Source organism: Musca domestica, unplaced genomic scaffold (genome assembly GCF_030504385.1).
Source record: "Musca domestica strain aabys unplaced genomic scaffold, Musca_domestica.polishedcontigs.V.1.1 56, whole genome shotgun sequence".
In the NCBI taxonomy this organism is placed as follows: Eukaryota; Metazoa; Arthropoda; class Insecta; order Diptera; family Muscidae; genus Musca; species Musca domestica.
This window is the reverse complement of record NW_026712356.1, coordinates 1,564,409-1,583,632: the sequence shown is the minus strand read 5'-3', so window position 1 is coordinate 1,583,632 and position 19,224 is coordinate 1,564,409. Positions and strand designations below refer to the sequence as shown.

Genomic DNA, 19,224 nt, shown 5'->3' with positions numbered 1-19,224 from the left:
TTACAGCTAAATATAATCCAATGATCATCCAAAATGCTAGAATTCTTCCTTGTCCTTAACGCTCTTCTCAGGCGCGTCGAATGGCTTTAATTTTGTGATCAGGAAATTTTTTCTGTTTTTGGTTCATTTGAACCCCTAAATATTTTGCGATTATCTCCAATAGCAAGAGTCTCCCTGTATCTCCAAATTTAGACTCATCTATATATATTCTTATGATATTTGTCTATAATCGTCAACGAAATCAGCATAAAAAAGCCAGAAGTTCGCCTTTTGTGTATTTCGGATATCGCCTGTAAGTAATGTTGGTGTTTTCAGACAGATATAGTGGTCCATTCTATTTATGATCTTTATAACGGCTGCAAAATCAGGAACATTTTAGTTGTTGGTCCATTTTAACCCCTAAATATATAGCGGACATCTTTGAAAACAATAGGCCTAGCCCTTCTGAGCCTAACCCTACCCTTTTCGTGAGGATCGGACGATAATTGCAACCTGTATATAATATCCCCAACCTGTGTTTTAAGGTGAAAAAATATTCCAAAATATACACTTCAATATTATAAGTCAAATTGAAAAAATCGCATGCGATAAAAAATATGAAAAAATAAAAATATGTCATAAAATATTACAAAATCAATATTAACATCTTCATAGGCGTATTTTTATGCGATTTTCTTTAGATTTTATACTTTTATGTCAAGAGGGCATTCTGAATTGACAAAATTTGTCAAAATTGGTCCAGCCATTTTTGAGATTTAAGCAATCTAACAAACATCCCCTTCCTTTGTATATACACATTGTATATATTTCGCTATATATATCCGATATATTTACTACCGACATCTACGTAACGGTCAGGATTGACCTGTTCGTCTATTTGTGATTTCGACGGGATAAAAAATACTCACGGTTTAATGTAAAATTTTACTTTTGATTTAACACAAATTTTATGGTCCGTTTCACCCACTAAATATTATCCGATGACCATCAAAATTTTAAAGCTTCTGCCCTGCCCCAAGCCCTAGCGCCGTGCTAACTTCCTCTTCGGTTGGTCTATAATTGCGACCTGTAGAGCCACTTCAAAATCAGGCAATTTTTCAGTTTTTGGTTCATTTCAACCCCTAAATATTATGCGATCATCTCCAAAAACAAATGGGTTCTATTCGGGCCCTAACCCCAACTCCATTTTCAATTTCGTGAGGATTGGGTCATAATTGTGATTATGATTACAAATTAACATGAACAGACGGACAGAAGGACGAACGGACATACATAGATAGATCGACTCAGCTCGGCGAGATAGGAAAATCCATATATACTTTCCTATGTAGGAAACCAATACATTCTGCTCATTACAGTGAAGGCCATTTAAAAGCCATAATTCGTGCCAAAGGCGACCATTGTACATTCCAATTTGGAATGTACAAATGAATTTGCTAATTTATTATGAAATCGGTTCAGATTTGGAATAAGCTCCCATACACATATTCGTCCGATTTCAAATATTTGATGGACCAAACACGATATGTATTCGCAATTTCAATGAAATTTGGAATGTGTTACGGAATTTAGTACAAACAAGTAAAAAAGCAGCTATGTTCCGGCCGTGCCGAACTTTTTTGGAAGAAACTTAAAAGATTTCAAGAAAATTTCATCGAAAAATACCGCTCAAATGAAAACCGTTATATGGGGGCCATACGAAGATGTGATCCTGCATAAGTAATTTGTCTCGTAGGCTGTAATAAGTGTTCCGTACTTCATATACGAAATTTCAAACAACTCCGGTGAATAATGCCTCAAAAATAATGAAACAAGTTAGAAAAAATCAGTCAGTTTTGCCGACAGATGTTTACCCTCAGCCAATGTTCGATTATTTAAATATATTTTGATTCCGTTATGAATATTCAAATTTTTGGAGTGTGGAGTAGGTTTGGAAGGAAATGGCCAATATTGTCCATTTTGTATCGGATCTAAATAAATATGATATAAATATTGCGACGCCCCAGTTTTTACTGCATTGGTTACTTCCTTCACTTTATATGTGCTAATTTTTTGAAAATGTTAAAAGTGTGCGCGATATACCACATTTAGTATATAGATCTAGCAAGTTGTAAAGAATCGCTAGCTTGTTTCACAAGTTATGACAGATAAAAGCATTGAAAATTGTGACCTTTGTGGGTTAGGTACCAGAAAGGGGTTCGCATATATATATATAACTTCATAACAGAACTTGTGTTAGAAATTTCGCTTGGATGCTTATTTCGCTTTCTTTGAGAATTTTTATAACAGATCTTGTGTTGATAGAAATATTGATAGATACAAAGTCTTGAGTGGAATCTGATGTTAATTTCGCTTTTATGTGCTTCATGGATATTTAAAATGCTGACCTTTTGTGGGGGAGGTACCAAATGTCGTCCTATGTATTCCATATTAACACCAGAACTTGGGTTAATAAAAGTATTTGGATGTGTCAAACATAAAGACAATCGGACACTTAAATCACATTTTATAAGAGTTGTGTTTATTCAAAATGTTGACCCTTTGTGGGGGAGATATTTGATGGAGTGGACCGATATTATCCACTTTCACTCCTGACCTAGAACTGATGCAAATAACAGCATTTGCAAAGATGTAGCAAAATCGGAGTACTGTTCTTCTTTCTGTGTAGATTTTTTTTTTTTTTTTAAATTTCGACCTTTTGTGTGGGAGGTACCAGAAGTAGTGGACTAATATATTTCATCTTCAAATCAGACCTTGGATTGATAAAAATTTTGGTATGTGTGAAATTTGAAGTCAATCGGATTCTTACATCACATTTTATAAGAGTTCTAATTATTCCAAATTTTGATTCTTTGTTGGGGAGGTACTTGATGGAGTGGACCGATATTGTCAATTTTCTCACCTGACCTAGAACTGATTCAAATATAAGCATCTGCAAAGTTTGAGCAAAATCGAATTATCGTTTCTCTTTCTGTGCAGAAAATATATTTTTTGAAAATTTCGACCTTTTGTGGGGGAGGTACCAGAACGAGTATACCGATGTATTTCATTCTAACACCCGCCCTTAGGTTAATAAAAATATTGAGATGTGAGAATTTTGAAGACAATCGGACACTTACATCACATTTTATTAGAGTTGTAATTATTCAAAATGTTGACCATTTGTGGAGGAGGTACTTGATGGAGTGGATCGATATTGTCCATTTTGGCACCTGACCTAGCACTGACGCAAATATTAGAATTTGCAAAGTTGGAGCAAAATCGGATTATCGTTTGTTTATCTGTGCAGAAAATATATTCTTTGAAAATTTCGACATTTTGTGGGGGAGGTACCAGAAAGAGTGCACCGATATTGCCCACCTCCGAACTCTGTCTAAGTTTGACTAAAATATTACGATGTACCAACTTTGGGCCAAATCGGATACTCCCTTCGAGAGTTATCGTGCGCACAAGCCAGACAGACAGACGGACGGACGGACATCGCTAGATCGACTCCAAATGTCATGAGACGTATTTGGTCCAAAGAGACCTAGGGTCTAAAACCGTTATTTCGACTAGGCACGTTTTGACCGTATCAAATGATGTATACCCTCTGTAGCCATATGGCTGAAGGTATAAATACCGGGTGTACCGTTATATGGGCGCTATACTCAAACGTGGATCTATTTAGATAATTCTCTTCTAGGAGGTAAAGTACTCAGATGGATTTTAAGACAACTCCATTAAAAAATTTGTCTGTATGATATCGTGGAACTATATAGACAGTTCTCTCACAAATAACTTCTTGTGAGAATTTTCAGATCATTCCATTAAAAAATGTGGCTAAAATCATCAAAATGACGAATATAGGGGGTTACCGTTATATGTGGGCTTTACGATATCCTAGACCGACGTAGGTAATTCTCTTCCAGGGGGTAACATAGTCACAAGGAACTTCTTGTGTGGATTTTCAGACAATTCTATTGAAAATGTGGCTTAAATCATCAAAATACCGAATATTGGAGGAGGTGTGCCGTTATATGGGGGATATACGATATCGTGGACATATATAGACAATTCAGAGGGTAGAGTATATCCGATTCAAATAAAATTTGGAATTTGTAACGGAATTTGGTACAAATAAAAATTTGTCAAATTATATTGAAGTCGGCTCAGATTTGGATACAGCTCCCATATATTTTCGGTCGATTTCATGTATTTGATGCCTCCGAATGAAATATCGAAAGTGTAACGGAATTTGATGCAAAACTAATGTTTTCAAAAATTTTAACACTCTATATTTTTATTATCTTTTTTAGTAGGAACCTCCAAAAATATAAACCTATTTAATGAGCTTATTCCAATTCTAGCCATAATGCGTAGAACTGTAGCTTAGAAAACTCAGTTTTAAATTCATATATTCAGCAAAACTTTTGCGGCATTTTTTTTTCATTCCGAAGTTTATTTTAGAGTCCTAGACAATATAGGACTGGAGTTGTAGGCTTATGAGACACTGAACTGATTGAAGCTATGTCTTAAGAACTCTTTGGCATTCAACTCGTAAAAAATTTACAATTTCAAAAATCCTATTGAAAATATACGTTTACTTTGGTAACTACCCTCGTCTGCCAAACAAAGGTACTTTAAACCGTTCACAACTTATCACTCAACCAACAATAACGCATATCCGGCTGCCTAACATAAGCTTTGAAGGGATTTATTTTTCTCACACATAAATCATTAGCGATTAATCATCGCCAAAAATAGATTTTTGCAAGTACTTTGGAGGAATTTCGATAAAATTTCAACACATACCGACACGGCAAGTATGTGCTTCTTTGTGTCACCAGGCGCCTGTCTGCATTTGCACAGTAGCGGAGTTAATTAATCGACACCGTTAACATGGAAAACACAAAAAAATTGAAACTGTATCAGAAAACACTTGACAACGCTCATTACAATTGTTGGCAATGAATTCAGACAACTGCGCTCTCGATAATCGGTGGTAATAAAGCCAGCAGCTACATTTGATTTGCTATTTGATCTACAATTACAAAAAGCACAACCAACACACGCACACACACACCTGAATGGACCCACAATTAACCCTGGCTCGTACAGGCCACGCTTGCCAGCCATAAAGTGCCGAAGAGGTAGCTTATAACATAAAAGCCTCTTGAATTTCAATGAAAGATAACACACTTCAACTTCAACTCCAAGAAGAAACACAGACTCGTTGTCACATTTCCAAGCGTCAACAAAATGGCATTCAAAGTAAGCTAATCAATCCATGAATGAATGATTTGAAATACTACAGGAGTTTAATTAATATGTGTGGTCATTTTTTTCTTATAGTTCGTAGCTGTATTCGCCCTCCTTGCCGTTGCCAATGCCGGCTTCATCTCTAGCCCTCAGGTGTATCATGCTGCCCCCGCTGCTGCTGCTGTTGTCAAGACCGTTGCTCCCGTCTTGACTAAGGCTGTCGAAGAATACGATCCTCATCCCCAGTACAAATTCGGCTATGATGTCCAAGATTCCATTTCCGGTGACTCCAAGACCCAGGTTGAGGAACGTGATGGTGATGTAGTGCGCGGTGAATATTCCTTGAACGATTCTGATGGTTTCAGACGTACCGTCCAGTATACTGCCGATCCCATCAACGGTTTCAATGCTGTTGTGCGTCGTGAACCTTTGGTTGCCAAAACCATTGTCAAGGCTGTTGCCCCAGTTGCCCACTATGCTGCTCCCGCTGCTGTAGTAAAAACTGTTGCCCCAGTTGCTCACTATGCTGCTGCTGCTCCCGTCGTCAAGACTTTTTCTCCAACCTACACCACATATGCTGCTCCAGCTGCTGTTGTAAAATCGGTAGCTCCAGCTTATGCCACATACGCCGCTGCCCCTGCCGCCATTAAAACTGTTGCTCCTGCCTACACCACCTATGCTGCTCCAGCCGCTGTTGTAAAATCTGTAGCTCCAGCTTATGCCACTTACTCAGCTCCCGCTGTTGTCAAGTCCGTTGCCCCAGCCTACACCACCTATGCTGCTCCCGCCACCGTTGTTAAGTCCGTTGCCCCAGCCTACACCACCTACGCAGCTCCAGCTTACTATGCTCACCACCATTAAATGCCATTATTGTTAATTGATTATGTGACTGATAACTGTGTGTTAGCCAAAATTGTTGCCGTAGTTTGTAGATAAATACAAAATATCTTAATACAATTTAAAACCAAAAAATATGTTTATTATTTAAAGGGAGATTCCGAATAAATTCCGTCAAATTTTTCCTTCATAATAGGTAGTGGAATTGTGAACCACATGCTGTTCGTAACCTATATATTTGCCGAATGACACTAGAAAATCAATCAGATATTATTGCTGACGTCGCACATTAGGGTGAGATCCTCGAAAACGGCGATTAATTCAGGGAAGCATTCTACCGATTTGATATTTTGCTCAGACATTTACATTAGCCCTATTATGTTTTATATGAAAAATGGGACACATCGGTCCACGTTTCGATAAGGCCCCCATATGAGTTTCTTCTTGATTTTCGGTATTTTGAAGGTTTTGACCACAAATTTAAACCAAATCATGTGTAATTTGACATTTAGAGTTATAAGTAGATTCCTCCAGTATTTGATTTTTGTTTTGATTTCCAGATTTTTATACCCTCCACCTTGGAAAGGAGGGTATATTAACTTTGTCATTCCGTTTGTAACATCCTTAAATATTCGTCTTAGACCCCATAAAGTATATATATTCATAATCAGCATAGAATTCTAAGTCGATTTAACGATGTCCGTCTGTCTGTCTGTCTCTCCGTCAGTCTGTCTGTCCGTCTATCTGTCTGTCTGTTGAAATCACGATACAGCCCACATTATTTGACGTAGAGCGCCAAAATGTAGCAGAGCAATTTGCATTGTGGCTAGGATGGTTGGTATTGAAAATGAGATATATCGGTCCACGAGATGAGATATATAGTCCCCATATAACGGTACCTCCCGATATTCGGAATTTTAGTTTTTTTTTGCCACATTTTTTCACGGATTCGGTATTTTAGTTTTTTTTTGCCACATTTTTTCACGGATTTGTCTGAAAATTGGTATTTGTTGGTCATAATGGGTTCCAGCTCCTGTGGCGAAACATTGCATGCATGAGTCCATGATTTGATATAGCCCTCATATAACGGTACCTCCCGATATTCGGTATTTTGATGGTTTTTGCCACATTTTGTTCACTGATTTGTCTAAAAATTGGTATTTGTGGGTCATAATGGGTCCTAGTTCGTGCGGCGAAACATTGTAATTATAGGTCCCCGATTTGGTGTAGCCCCCATATAACGGTACCTCCCGATATTCGGCATTTTAATGGTTTTTGCCACATTTCTTCTAATGTTTCTTTTACCCTAAGGTGGAGGGTATTAAAAGTTTGGCCCGGCCGAACTTAATGTTTTTTTACTTGTTGGTATTTTGAAGGCTTGGAGCAGAAGAGTTACTTGACATTTTGAGTTCAGAGCTTACAGAATCTCTCCCTGCTCAATTTTGTGAAAATAAGTCCACTATTAAATATAGGCCATATGTAACAGTATGTATATTTTAGGAATTTCAAGGGTTTCATACAGAATTTTTAAAAACTAAATAAATTGCCAATATAGAACCACAATTTAACTTAAATTAATTCAAAGGAAGGCAAAAGAGAGAGGGATAATAATAAAAACAAGTAAAAAGCACCTAAGAAGGAACTTCAAATATTTAAAAAAATATACCGTCGAAAAATACTGATTGTCGATACAATCATACAATATCGCCGACCGATATAGCCCACCTTCGAACTTCCTATATTAATTCATTTTGTCTCTAGCGTGATAACCACAGACGGAATGAGGAACTTAATATACCCTCCATAGTATAGATGGTGAAGGGTATGAAAATAACCCAAATAGTGAAACCCATATTATTATCTAATTTTGTTGAAATTGAGGCAAAAACCTTCAAAATACCGAAAATCTGGACGCATCGTTAAATGGGGCTACACCTAATAGTTGACCTAAATCGTAAATTTTTTGCTGGGAGCGAACAGACCTGCCGAGAACCCCTGTTATCAAGGTTCATCTAATTTGGTTGAATATTGTGGCAAAAACCCCCAAGATACTGAAAATCTGGTAAATTAATTGTACAAGGTAGCGCAATAGTAATAATATCAGAAAATGATATAAATTTTACGATTGGCTTCTAATATCAGTTCTGTTTTAACGAGATAGATAGACCTACAGTTACTTTTGAGGATCTTCATAGAATAACTTTCTGAGTCGATTTATGCATGTCAGTCCGTCCGTGCATCCATGTGTTCTCGTGAACAAAATGCTGGTCGCATTTGTTATCCGATTGATATGAAATTATGCAAACAAAAACAATTGTTTGACCAAGGACGAACCCCATTGAAATTGCTGATAATTGGATCAGATTTAGATGTGCACCATCGACCGATTTGTGCACCAAATGGCCAATATAAGACCAAATGACCCAAATTTTGGTACATCCGAGCGAATTCAGTCTAGAAGCAAGTGCATTAAATTTGGTGAAAATCGGTTCAAATATAGCTATAGCTTCCATATATATTTTTCATCCGATTTGGGGTTTAAGTCCCTCACATAAGTAATATGCCCTCCAAAAGAATGACATTTGGTACCAGACATTAGATAAAGCCCAGAAATATCACTGAATTTTATCAAGATCGGTTCAGATTTCGATATAGCTCCCATATATAAATTTATCCGATATCATGTTTATTGTGCACCAAATGGATAATATCAGCCCAAATCGACTGACTTTTGAAAAGCACTACTTAATTCACCCTAGAAACCAGTAATTCCCATTTGGTGTAAATCGGTCCAGATATAGCTATAGCTCCCATCTATATGTTCTATCCGATTTGGGGTTTACAGTCCCTCATACGGGTAATATACATTCGATAACAATAATATACCTTTGAGAGTTCAGAAATACCTCTGATAAATTTGACCAAGATCGGTTTAATTTTGGATCAAGTACATATCTTCAACCGATTTCGGATTTAATGTGCACCAAATGGCCAATATTATTCCAAATGACCTGAATTTTGCACATCCGACCGAATTCAGTCTAGAAGCAAGTAAATGAAATTTGGAAACCGGTTCAAATATAGCTATAGCTCCAATATACCTCTTCAACCTATATATAGCTATAGCTCCAATATACCTCTTCAACCTATTTCGGATTGAAGAATTGAAGCCTATGGAGATGATCGCATAATATTTAGGGGTTGAAATGGACCAAAAACTGAAAAATTTCCTGATTTTGCAGTTTATCTACTGGTCGCAATTATAGACCAATCGACGCGGAAGTTAGAATGGGGCTGGAGCTTACGACTGGACAGAAGCCTTCCAATTTTAAAGGTCGTCGGGTAATATTTAGTGGATGATATAGACCATAACATTTGTGTTAAATAAAAGTCAAATTTTCCAGTAAACCGCGAATATTTTTAATTCCAGCGAAATCACAAATAGACGAACAGGTCAATTCTGACCGTTACGTAGATGTCGATAGTAAATATAAATAGCGAAATATATAATATAATATATATATATATATATATATATATATATATATATATATATATATATATATATAAAGGGCGGGGATGTTAGCAAGAATGCTTATATCTCAAGAATGGCTGGGCCGATTTTGACAAATTTTGTCAATTCAGAATGCCCTCTTGGCATAAAAGAATAAAATCTAAAAAAAATCGCATAAAAAGATGCCAATAATAATATTAATATAGATTTTATAGTATTTTGTGACATTTTTTATTTTTTCATATTTTTTATGGCATGCGATTTTTTCAATTTGGCTTATAATATTGAAGTGCATATTTTGTAATATTTTTTCACCTTACAACATATGTTGGGGTTATTATATACAGATTACAATTATCGTCCGATCCTCACAAGGGTAGGGTTAGGCTCAGAAGGGCTAGGTCTATCGTTTTAAAATATGCCCGCAATATATTTAGTGGTTGAAATGAACCAATAACTAAACATTTTCCTGAATTTGCAGCCATTATAAAGGTGAAAAATGGAAACCAAAGAAGAAGGAAATGAAAGAAAATGAAGTTAGAGTTTAGGACTACGGGTAGAATGGACCACTACTTTTGTATGAAAAAATAAAATATTTCCATTCTACCGAAACGCTGAAATCATATAGACGAGTCTAAATTTAGAGATACAGAGGGGCCTCTTGCTTTTGGAGATGATCGCAAAATATTTAGGGGTTCAAATGAACCAATAACAGAAAAAAATTTCCTGATCACACAATTGAAACCAATCGACACGCCTGAGAAGAGCGTTAAGCACAGGGAAGAATTCCAGCATTTTGGATGACCATTGGACTATATTTAGCTGTTAAATGGACCACAACCAATAACAGCACGACGGAGTGCGTAAATATTGGGCAAATGTCCATGGTCGAAAGGGTAATATCTGGACAGTGCTCCGTGACATAATTTCAAAAGTGAAATCTTCCAAAATGAATTTGGACATATGGGGGCTTTTAACATATTGTAGTGTTGTAGGGTATCGCATATTAGGCCCGCATGACTATAGCCCTTAATTACTTGTTTAATATAATACTTCTCGAAGTAATATCATGCACTATTTGGGAATGTTATTTGCTATAAAAAATTAAAATGTCTCCATCAAATTTAGTGAAAATCGATACAGAATTGGATGTGCCTCCCATAAATTATTTCCCTCCGAAATCAAACTAAACTGCTCTAAAGCCAAATGTTGATAGGTGGTATGATCTACTTTAAATAAATTCTTTTGTTACAGGAGATCTACTAAATATGTATAATGGTGTAGGATATCATATAGTCGACCCGGCCGACTTTTGACTTTTCCTTACTGTTTATACCCTACACCACAAGGTGGTCCGGATATTATGTCTTTTGTGCATTTGTGTGTAACAGGCAAAAAGAAACGAGATAGACCCATACTTCCTTTTGATGATCTGCATAAAATCACATTCTGAGTCGATTTATGCATGTCCGTCCGTCTGTCCATGTATTTTTGTGAACAAAGTACAGTTCGCATTTATTACCCGATGCAGATGAAATTTTGCACAAATCATTTGTCATTTTGCATCATTTTGCACAAATCATTTGTCGGTCAAAATTTTGATATAGCTCCCATAAATACCTTCGTCCTATTTGCCTTTTATTGTGCACCAAACGTCTAATATTTGCCCAAATGGGATAAATCTTACGATCGAATTGAGTCTAGAAGCTAGTATGTCAAATTTGGTGAAGATCGGTTCAGATATAGCTATAGCTCCCATATATATTTTTCATCCGATTTGTTATATTTGTTACCCACAGCCGTAATATGCACTCCGTGTCAACGATATTCAGGGAAATATATGAAATACAGCTCAGAAATATATTTGCCAAAGTTTATCAAGATCGGTTCAGATTTGGATATATAGATATATATCAAATGGGCAATACAAGTCCGAATTTAAAAGATACAAATGCTTTGGCATATTTAGTCTTTTGAACATTAAAATTAATCATAGCGTGTATGATTGAATTCTCCCATAAAAAACTTTTATTTGTTATGTGGAGCTTTACTACATTAGCAAAGTGGTGTAGGGTATCATAAAATCGACCCCGCCCGACTTTAAGACTTTCTCTACTGTTTTTTTTTTAAATTACAGCCAAAAAAAGTTTTCTTTTGCGCCACCTTGTATTACCAAAGACAAAATCACCCATAGATAGTTTGCTGTAGAGAAAATTGAGTTTTCTTTGGAAGAAGGCAATTGGACGAGATAAACTTTAAGGTTTTCTTCACCCCTCCCTTTCGCAGACTAACCTTTAACATCAATTTTTAGCTACCAACTTTTTCAAACAACATACATGTGGACATAGTATTTGCACATAATTACTTATGTGCAATGCATTTGTTAGGCAAGAATATTTTGGCAGAGTATCGCATGAATGGCATATTCCTTTTTAATTTTTTTTTTTCTAAAAGTGTGGTACCATGTGATACCCGACAACACTACAATATGTTCGAAGTCCACTTTTGTCCAAATCTAATTTGGAAGATTTCGGTTTTGAAATAATGACAAAAATAATGTCCCTGTCCTTAACTCTCTTCTGATGCAAAACTCTATGTCAATAAGTTTTCAATTGTGGCCTATAGAGCGACTACAAAATTAGAAAAAATGAATTTTTTTGTCAATTTGCACCTCTAAATGAACATCTTAAGAACAATAGGCTTTAATTTTGACCCTAACCATACTCTCATGCAAAATTTCGTGAGGATCGGACGATAATTGCAAAATGCATATAATACCCTCAAAAGGTAGTGTTGGGGGGTGTAAAAATGTAGAAAATTTACAATTCAAAATTGTAAGTCAAATTGAAAAAATCGCGAGCGATAAAAAATATGACAAAAATTGAAAAACAATTCGACAAAAGACATTCACTTTTTTTATTGGTATATCGTTTTCTGGCAAGAGACCATTCCGAATTTATGGGAATTGTGAAAATCGGCCCAGCGGTTCTTGATTTATAAGCAGAATAAATAAGATCAATTCTCTGGCATATATATTGTACCTAGTTTGCTTTATATCCGATTTCTTGGCTATTAGCATCACTGTAATGGTCAAAAGTGATATTTTAATGTATTTGTGATTTGGCTGGGATTGAAAATATTCGCGGTTTAGTGAAAATTTTCCTATTTTCTTACATAAAAGTTAGGGTCTATTTTAACCGCTAATTATTGTCCGATGGCCAAATTGGTAGGTTTCTGCCCACGCCTAAATTCAAACTCCATGTAAATTTTCGCGTCGATTGGTTCATAATTGTGGCCTATAGAGCAACTGCAAAATCAGGAAATTTTTCTGTTTTTGGTCCATTTTAACCCCTAAATATCGTGCGATCATCTCCTACAACAATAGGGTTCTATTCTGACCCTAAACCCGCCTCCATTTTTAATTTCGTGAGAATCGGTCCATAATTGCGACCTGTAGCTTGATTACAAATTAACATGGACAGACGGACATACAAAGCTAGATCGACTCAGCTCGGCGAGATAGGAAGATCCATATATACTTTCCTATGTGGGAAACCAATATTTCGAGGTGTTACATAATTTTTGGCCCAATCAAACTTATAATACCCCCGACACATAGTGTTGTAGGGTATAAAAATGATTAGAGATTTATGCGAAATGTCAAACAAATTTGCCATAAGAACGTATGCATTGTTGGAATATCAAGAGTAGATTTAAATAGGAATTTATGTTGATTCTAGCTGGATAGCTGTGGACTATTTATAAAGTAAACAGCATGGAGGTAAATTTCGGTAACAGTGGAACACTTGTGTATCGGTCGCCAAAATAAAGAAACTAGAGATTTTTTGCGTTTTTTTCATGGTGATGGAATCAAAATTCGCAAATCTTTTAGACCTGTCCCACTGTTATTTTATGGGGACTTCAAATGAAAATGTCAACAACTGTTTTATAAATAAAATCTGAGTGCATGTGTGCCCATATCCTAGTGGAGAAAACTATAACATTGGCCCAATTCTAATTTGTATTTGAAACAAGTTCAAAGATTTGATCACAGTTGGCAGGCATCGTTGGCCAAAAGAACATTGTTATGAAATTATATGATGGATATATGAGCGCAATGTTGTGGTATCCGAGCGTGAATAGATTATTAATAATGGTCAAAACAGTGAACAGAATAGAAGACAAATATTGCATATCAATGAAGACGACTCAATGCCGAAAAAAATGACGCCAAGTATAAATTGTGGCTAATAATCGGTGCAAGACACATTCCGTGTTTTAGACGCAAAGTGTAAAGAACATTTAAGTGGCTTAACAGAAATCAACCAAAAATGGCCTACAAGGTTAGTGTGCAAGAAAATAAAACCAAAAAAGAAGAAAATGTGGAAGATTCTTGAATAGTGCCTATTTTGACAAACAAAGATATCTAGCTAAAAAGTATCGAGTGTTAAAAAGTATTAAACATTTTGTGTTTTTATGCTTTGAACAGTTGGTAATTGCTCTCGCCTTCGTTGCTGCCGCCAGTGCCGCTGTCGTTGTCCCAGCTGCTCCCGTTGTTCCAGCTGCTCCCGTTTTGGCCAAGGCTGTCGAACTTGAGGAATACGATCCCCATCCCCAATACAAATTCGGTTATGATGTCCAAGATGGTCTTTCCGGTGACTCTAAGGGCCATGTGGAGGAACGTGATGGTGATGTAGTTCGTGGTGAATACACTTTGGTCGATCCTGATGGCTTGAGACGTACCGTCACCTACACCGCTGACCCTGTCAACGGTTTCAATGCCGTTGTTCGTCGTGAACCAATTGCTGTTGCCGCTCCCGTTGTTGCTGCTGCTCCTGTCGTCAAGGCTGCCCCAGTTGTTGCGGCCGCCCCAGTTGTAAAGGCTGCCCCCGTTGTTGCTGCCGCCCCTGTTGCTGCTGCTCCTGTTGTTGCTGCTCCTTATGTAGCACCCGCTGCATATGTTAAAAACTTGTAAGATGGTACAGATCTCAAAACTTTTGGAATCCATGAATGTCTAAGCGTACTAAATGTGATAAATAAATTAATTAGAATCTAGACGCAACTTTATTGCTTGGGGAATAATCAAAATCGATAACTTTCAATTGGTTAGTGCACAAAAATTGCATTATCGTGGAAATCAATTCAGATTAATAGATAGCTCCCATACGTTAGTCCCATCCGATTTCAAAGTTCAATCGGTCTAAAATCGTAACTGCTCTTCAATAAAGTGCACAGTTAATACGATTTCAAATAACTTCCTTAAATCTGTATACAGGGTGAGATAAAAAAACTGCAAAAAAGTCAAACGCCATAATTTTTATTATTTTTTTTTTTTTAATTTTATTGAAAGAAAGCAAAACATGTCGTAAAATGCATCAAATTTTAGAATAAGTTTAAATTTGTTCGAATTGGTCACCTTAGGCACGAAATGGCCTTCAAACTGCAAATGAAACCGTCGCACGCTGCCGGAATGTTGCGTTGCGGTATTTTGGTCCACTCCCGGCGAAGCGCTTGATCGACGCCTTGGTATTTTTTAGTGTCAACCTTGTTTTCCAAAATACTCCAGGCACAATAGTCAAACGGATTGGTATCCGGAGATTTTGGTAGCCATTGTGCGCTGGAAATGAAACGAGGAGCCTTATTTCTTGGGTGGCGCGTGCTGAGTGCAATGGTGCTGAGTCCTGTTGGAATGTCCAAGGTCTGCGGCCAGAATGTTTGCGTGCCCAAAGCTTTAATACACCCTCCACGATAGCCACTTTTGGTTTTCCAGCCAAGTAAAGAAATCACACTATCACGCTTGAATACCATCACGAATAACTTTTTTTTCTGGAAAATTCTCATCGAAATGCTTTTGTACGCTTGTAAACAATATAATGAGATGTCACTTGAATAATTTTAACAGCTATCGGACGAGTGGCTTAGAAATGACAGCAGTCTGAAGTTGGCTGCAGTTTTTTATCTTTATCGGTAAACGGATGAAGCTTGAATTTTGAAAATTTTGTATTAGGGTTGATTGTTGGTTTGTGATTAGGAAGTGGTTTTGGAAATATGTACTGCAAGAGCACGAAGAGTACTAAATAGTGCTATATTTCCTATTGGGTGAACAGAAAGTGCTTTAAATCTGGAATTTGGTATTAGGGTCACTGTTCATGTGTGGCCTGGGCATATGGAGGAACTTTTGGAAATATGTACTACAAGTGTAGGAAAACTACTAAATAGTATTATATTTAGTATTGGACAAAAGGATAGAGGTAAAGTTCTCAAATTTGTTATTTAAATTATTGATGGTATCTGTGTTTGAGTTTTGGTGGAGGTTTTGAAATATGCTGTACATTGTACGGACAGTACTAAGTGGTACTAGAATTGGTACTAGGTGAAGGGATTGGGTTGGTATCCTCTAATTCGATCTGTTGGTATCAGGAATCCGAAAAGTACTAAATAGTCCTGTATTTGGTCAATTTGGAACTGAGCGAAGAGAGAATGCTTGAAATCTGAAATTGGGTATTAGGCTCGCTGTACACGTGTAGTCTGGGCATAAGGAGTTGTTTTCGAAAAAATGAAATATAATTGTACGAAAATTACTAAATGGTACTATATTTGGTAATGGGTAAGGGGATGGAGTTTTAATCCTGAAATTTGATGTAGATAATGATGGGGTTTGTGGTTAAGATATGAAGGTAGGTTTGTAAATATTTTCTATACAGGGTGAGATATTTGGCAATGGGCATTGAGCTGGAGTCCCGAAATTTGATATAGATACTGGGGTTTGTGTTTAAGATATGGATGTAGTTTTGGAAATGTATACTATAAATGTACGACAAGAGATTGAGCTGAATAGAGATATTGAGATGATTTGTGGAAAAATGTACTATAATGATTCGAAAATAACTAAATGTTACCCATTTTGGATCACAGTTGATATCAAGGATGGGGGGATGTAGTTTAGTTTAGATATACGTACTAAATGTTACTAATTTTGGTATTGGGTGATGGGATAGAGTTGAAATTCTGAAATTAGATATTGAGGTCACTGTTGGTTTCTAGAGTTTAAATATGGAGACGTTGAAATAGGTTTTGACAGAAAAATTAGATGTGGGTCAATTGTGCAATGACGAAGTTGCGGCACTGTCGAGCTATGTCGATCCAAATATGTCCGTCTGTCCATATTAGTGTATAATCAGCTACAGGTCGCAATGACGGCCCAATACTCATGAAATTCTTCGTTAAATTGAAAATAGGGTTAAAATAGAAGCCTACTGTTTTTGATGATTTTCGCAAAATATCTTGGGGTTGAAATTGACCAAAAACAGAAAAATGTTGCAGTTGCTCTACAGGTTAAAGACCAATCGACGCATCGATATTTCCTTATATAGGGGCCAGAATGAACCATATTTTGTACAAATGATTCTACACGTAACCTAAAAACCCGCTCTGCCTTAGATTTTGCGCGCAAGATACTTGAGACCCTCTGTGTATGGTTAAGACTAATCATGTAATGGGCCCTAAAGTTTGTCCTGGGAACCCAAAACCCATTTGGGATTTTGATCTACTAGATTTAGATTATAATAAGTTTCGATTTATTCGAATTGGTCAACTTTGGCACGAAGCCTTCAAACGGCTCTGTGGTATTTTGGCCCATTCCCGGCTTTCCAAAATACGGTCATTGTGCGCTGGAAATGAAGCGAGGAACCTCATTTTATAACCATTCTTGTGTGGCGCGTGCTGAGTCCTGTTGGAATGTCCAAGGTCTGCGGCCAAAATATTTGCGTGTCCAAGGCTTTAATACGCACTCCAGAATATTTTCGCGATAATATTCGGCATTTATTCTGATTCCACGGTCGATTAATACGAGCGGAGAGCGACCATCGGCTGTTGTGGCGTCCCATACCATCACCATGGCCGCATTTTCAGCATTTTCAGCTGACCTCTTTGACAAGTAAACATGATCATTTTGTTTGTTTACAAATAGCTGGACAACAAATGTTTTTTCATCGGAGAAAACCAAATTCGACAGTTTACCACTCTTTTGAGACTATTTTACTTCTGATGCTGTGTAAATTCTTGCAATTTTTGGAATTTCAATGGCTTTACCCCGAGCTCATTTTTCAATATTTTCCGAATGGAACATTGCGCTCAGCTCATTTTTCGGCGACTGGGACGCTGGTTTCGACAAGTCGTTTCTTTGCTTATCGAACCATTTCTGTTGATTTTACTGTTTTTTTTTTCGTCCACTACCTTAACGTCGGGTTACGCTACGAGTATCACGGTAATGGTACGAGACACAAAAGATTTATTCACATTTAAATGCTGCAGTGCTGTAACGACAGCCACTGGCAGTTTTTCAGTGAGTCTATATTGAAAGACTTTTGCAAGGAGCGAAACAAAATGCCGTTTAAATATTCAAAATCGCAATTCGGTGGCAAAATCCAAACTTCCACTTTTCAAATGTAAAATTTCAAAAACTCCAATTTGGCCACACATCGTTGCAGCTGCATACCTTCAGTTAAAATTACTTACATCATTACCCAGCATTGAGACAAACACTAATGTCACTTGTGTTTGTTTTCTCTTTCGAGACGAGCTTAATGATCTGAAATTTGCAGTGAAAAGGAAAGCCAGACAGACACTATCACACACTCACCACTATGCGACGCGTTTCGCCGTTGGTTAAGCGTCTCATCAGGCATATTTGATGTGGATGATGGCTTACAAGGGCCGTTCTCTGGAAAGTAGTATATATTTCGAACTTATTGCAAATTAGCATATGCGAATTATACACTAGAAACTCTCCAGGTTCGACTCAAGTTCTATTGGCAGATCTTTTTCACAGCAACGTTTTGTTTTTGTAGTGATGGATTTTTTGTCCACAACAACTACATTGCTTCCAATGCATACACTTGTTTTAGTGCTGCTTTAGGAAGACGGGTTAATGGCTCTGAACGTAGAGACGGCAACTTCTAGTTGGCTGCACACAGAGGTCCGCGGTTCAAATCCCACAGCCAGGCTCGGCTGAATTTTTGAGTTTTGCCTTGTTAAGGCGAAGATCATATGTTTTATGATTTAAGTGTTTGTTTTCTCTTTCGAGACGAGCTTAATGATCTGAAATTTGCAGTGAAAAGGAAAGCCAGACAGACACTATCACACACTCACCACTATGCGACGCGTTTCGCCGTTGGTTAAGCGGCTCATCAGGCATATTTGATGTGGATGATGGCTTACAAGGGCCGTTCTCTGGAAAGTAGTATATATTTCGAACTTATTGCAAATTAGCATATGCGAATTATACACTTGTTCAGATCTCGACGACGAATAATATTCCAAATATTTGAAAATTGCGAAGATGTGCACACACACAAGTCATTAAACAAAATTTAATTCTCGTAATCGATGATGTTTGTACTTTTTTGCATACTTTTGTTCTGAAGTAATTACCAAATAATGAATTTATTAAGCACACTTAGCAAGCGCTTAATAAATTCATTATTTGGTAATGACATTCTTTGCAGGATAACGTAATTCCATCTTTGGTCAGGAATATTTTTAACATTTTGACATACAGTAACAACTCAAAAAATATATTTAATTACATATAAAACAATTAAAAATTGTATAACAACAAAATAAATGGCATT

At 36.9% G+C, this 19,224-nt stretch overlaps 2 protein-coding genes across 2 annotated transcripts; both read left to right on the top strand.

The window, feature by feature from the left end:
* The first annotated feature begins 5,241 nt into the window (after positions 1–5,241).
* LOC101893365 (larval cuticle protein A2B-like) lies at positions 5,242–6,102 on the top strand. The gene is made up of 3 exons (XM_059128601.1): positions 5,242–5,253; positions 5,335–5,708; positions 6,072–6,102. Exons 1-3 carry the CDS (start codon positions 5,242–5,244, stop codon positions 6,100–6,102), a joined length of 417 nt encoding a protein of 138 aa, XP_058984584.1.
* Positions 6,103–13,828: 7,726 nt separating this feature from the next.
* Positions 13,829–14,647, top strand: LOC101893531 (larval cuticle protein A2B). Its single transcript, XM_005183659.4, has 2 exons — positions 13,829–13,935; positions 14,082–14,647. Exons 1-2 carry the CDS (start codon positions 13,924–13,926, stop codon positions 14,565–14,567), a joined length of 498 nt encoding a protein of 165 aa, XP_005183716.1. The 5' UTR covers positions 13,829–13,923; the 3' UTR covers positions 14,568–14,647.
* The last annotated feature ends 4,577 nt before the right edge of the window (positions 14,648–19,224 follow it).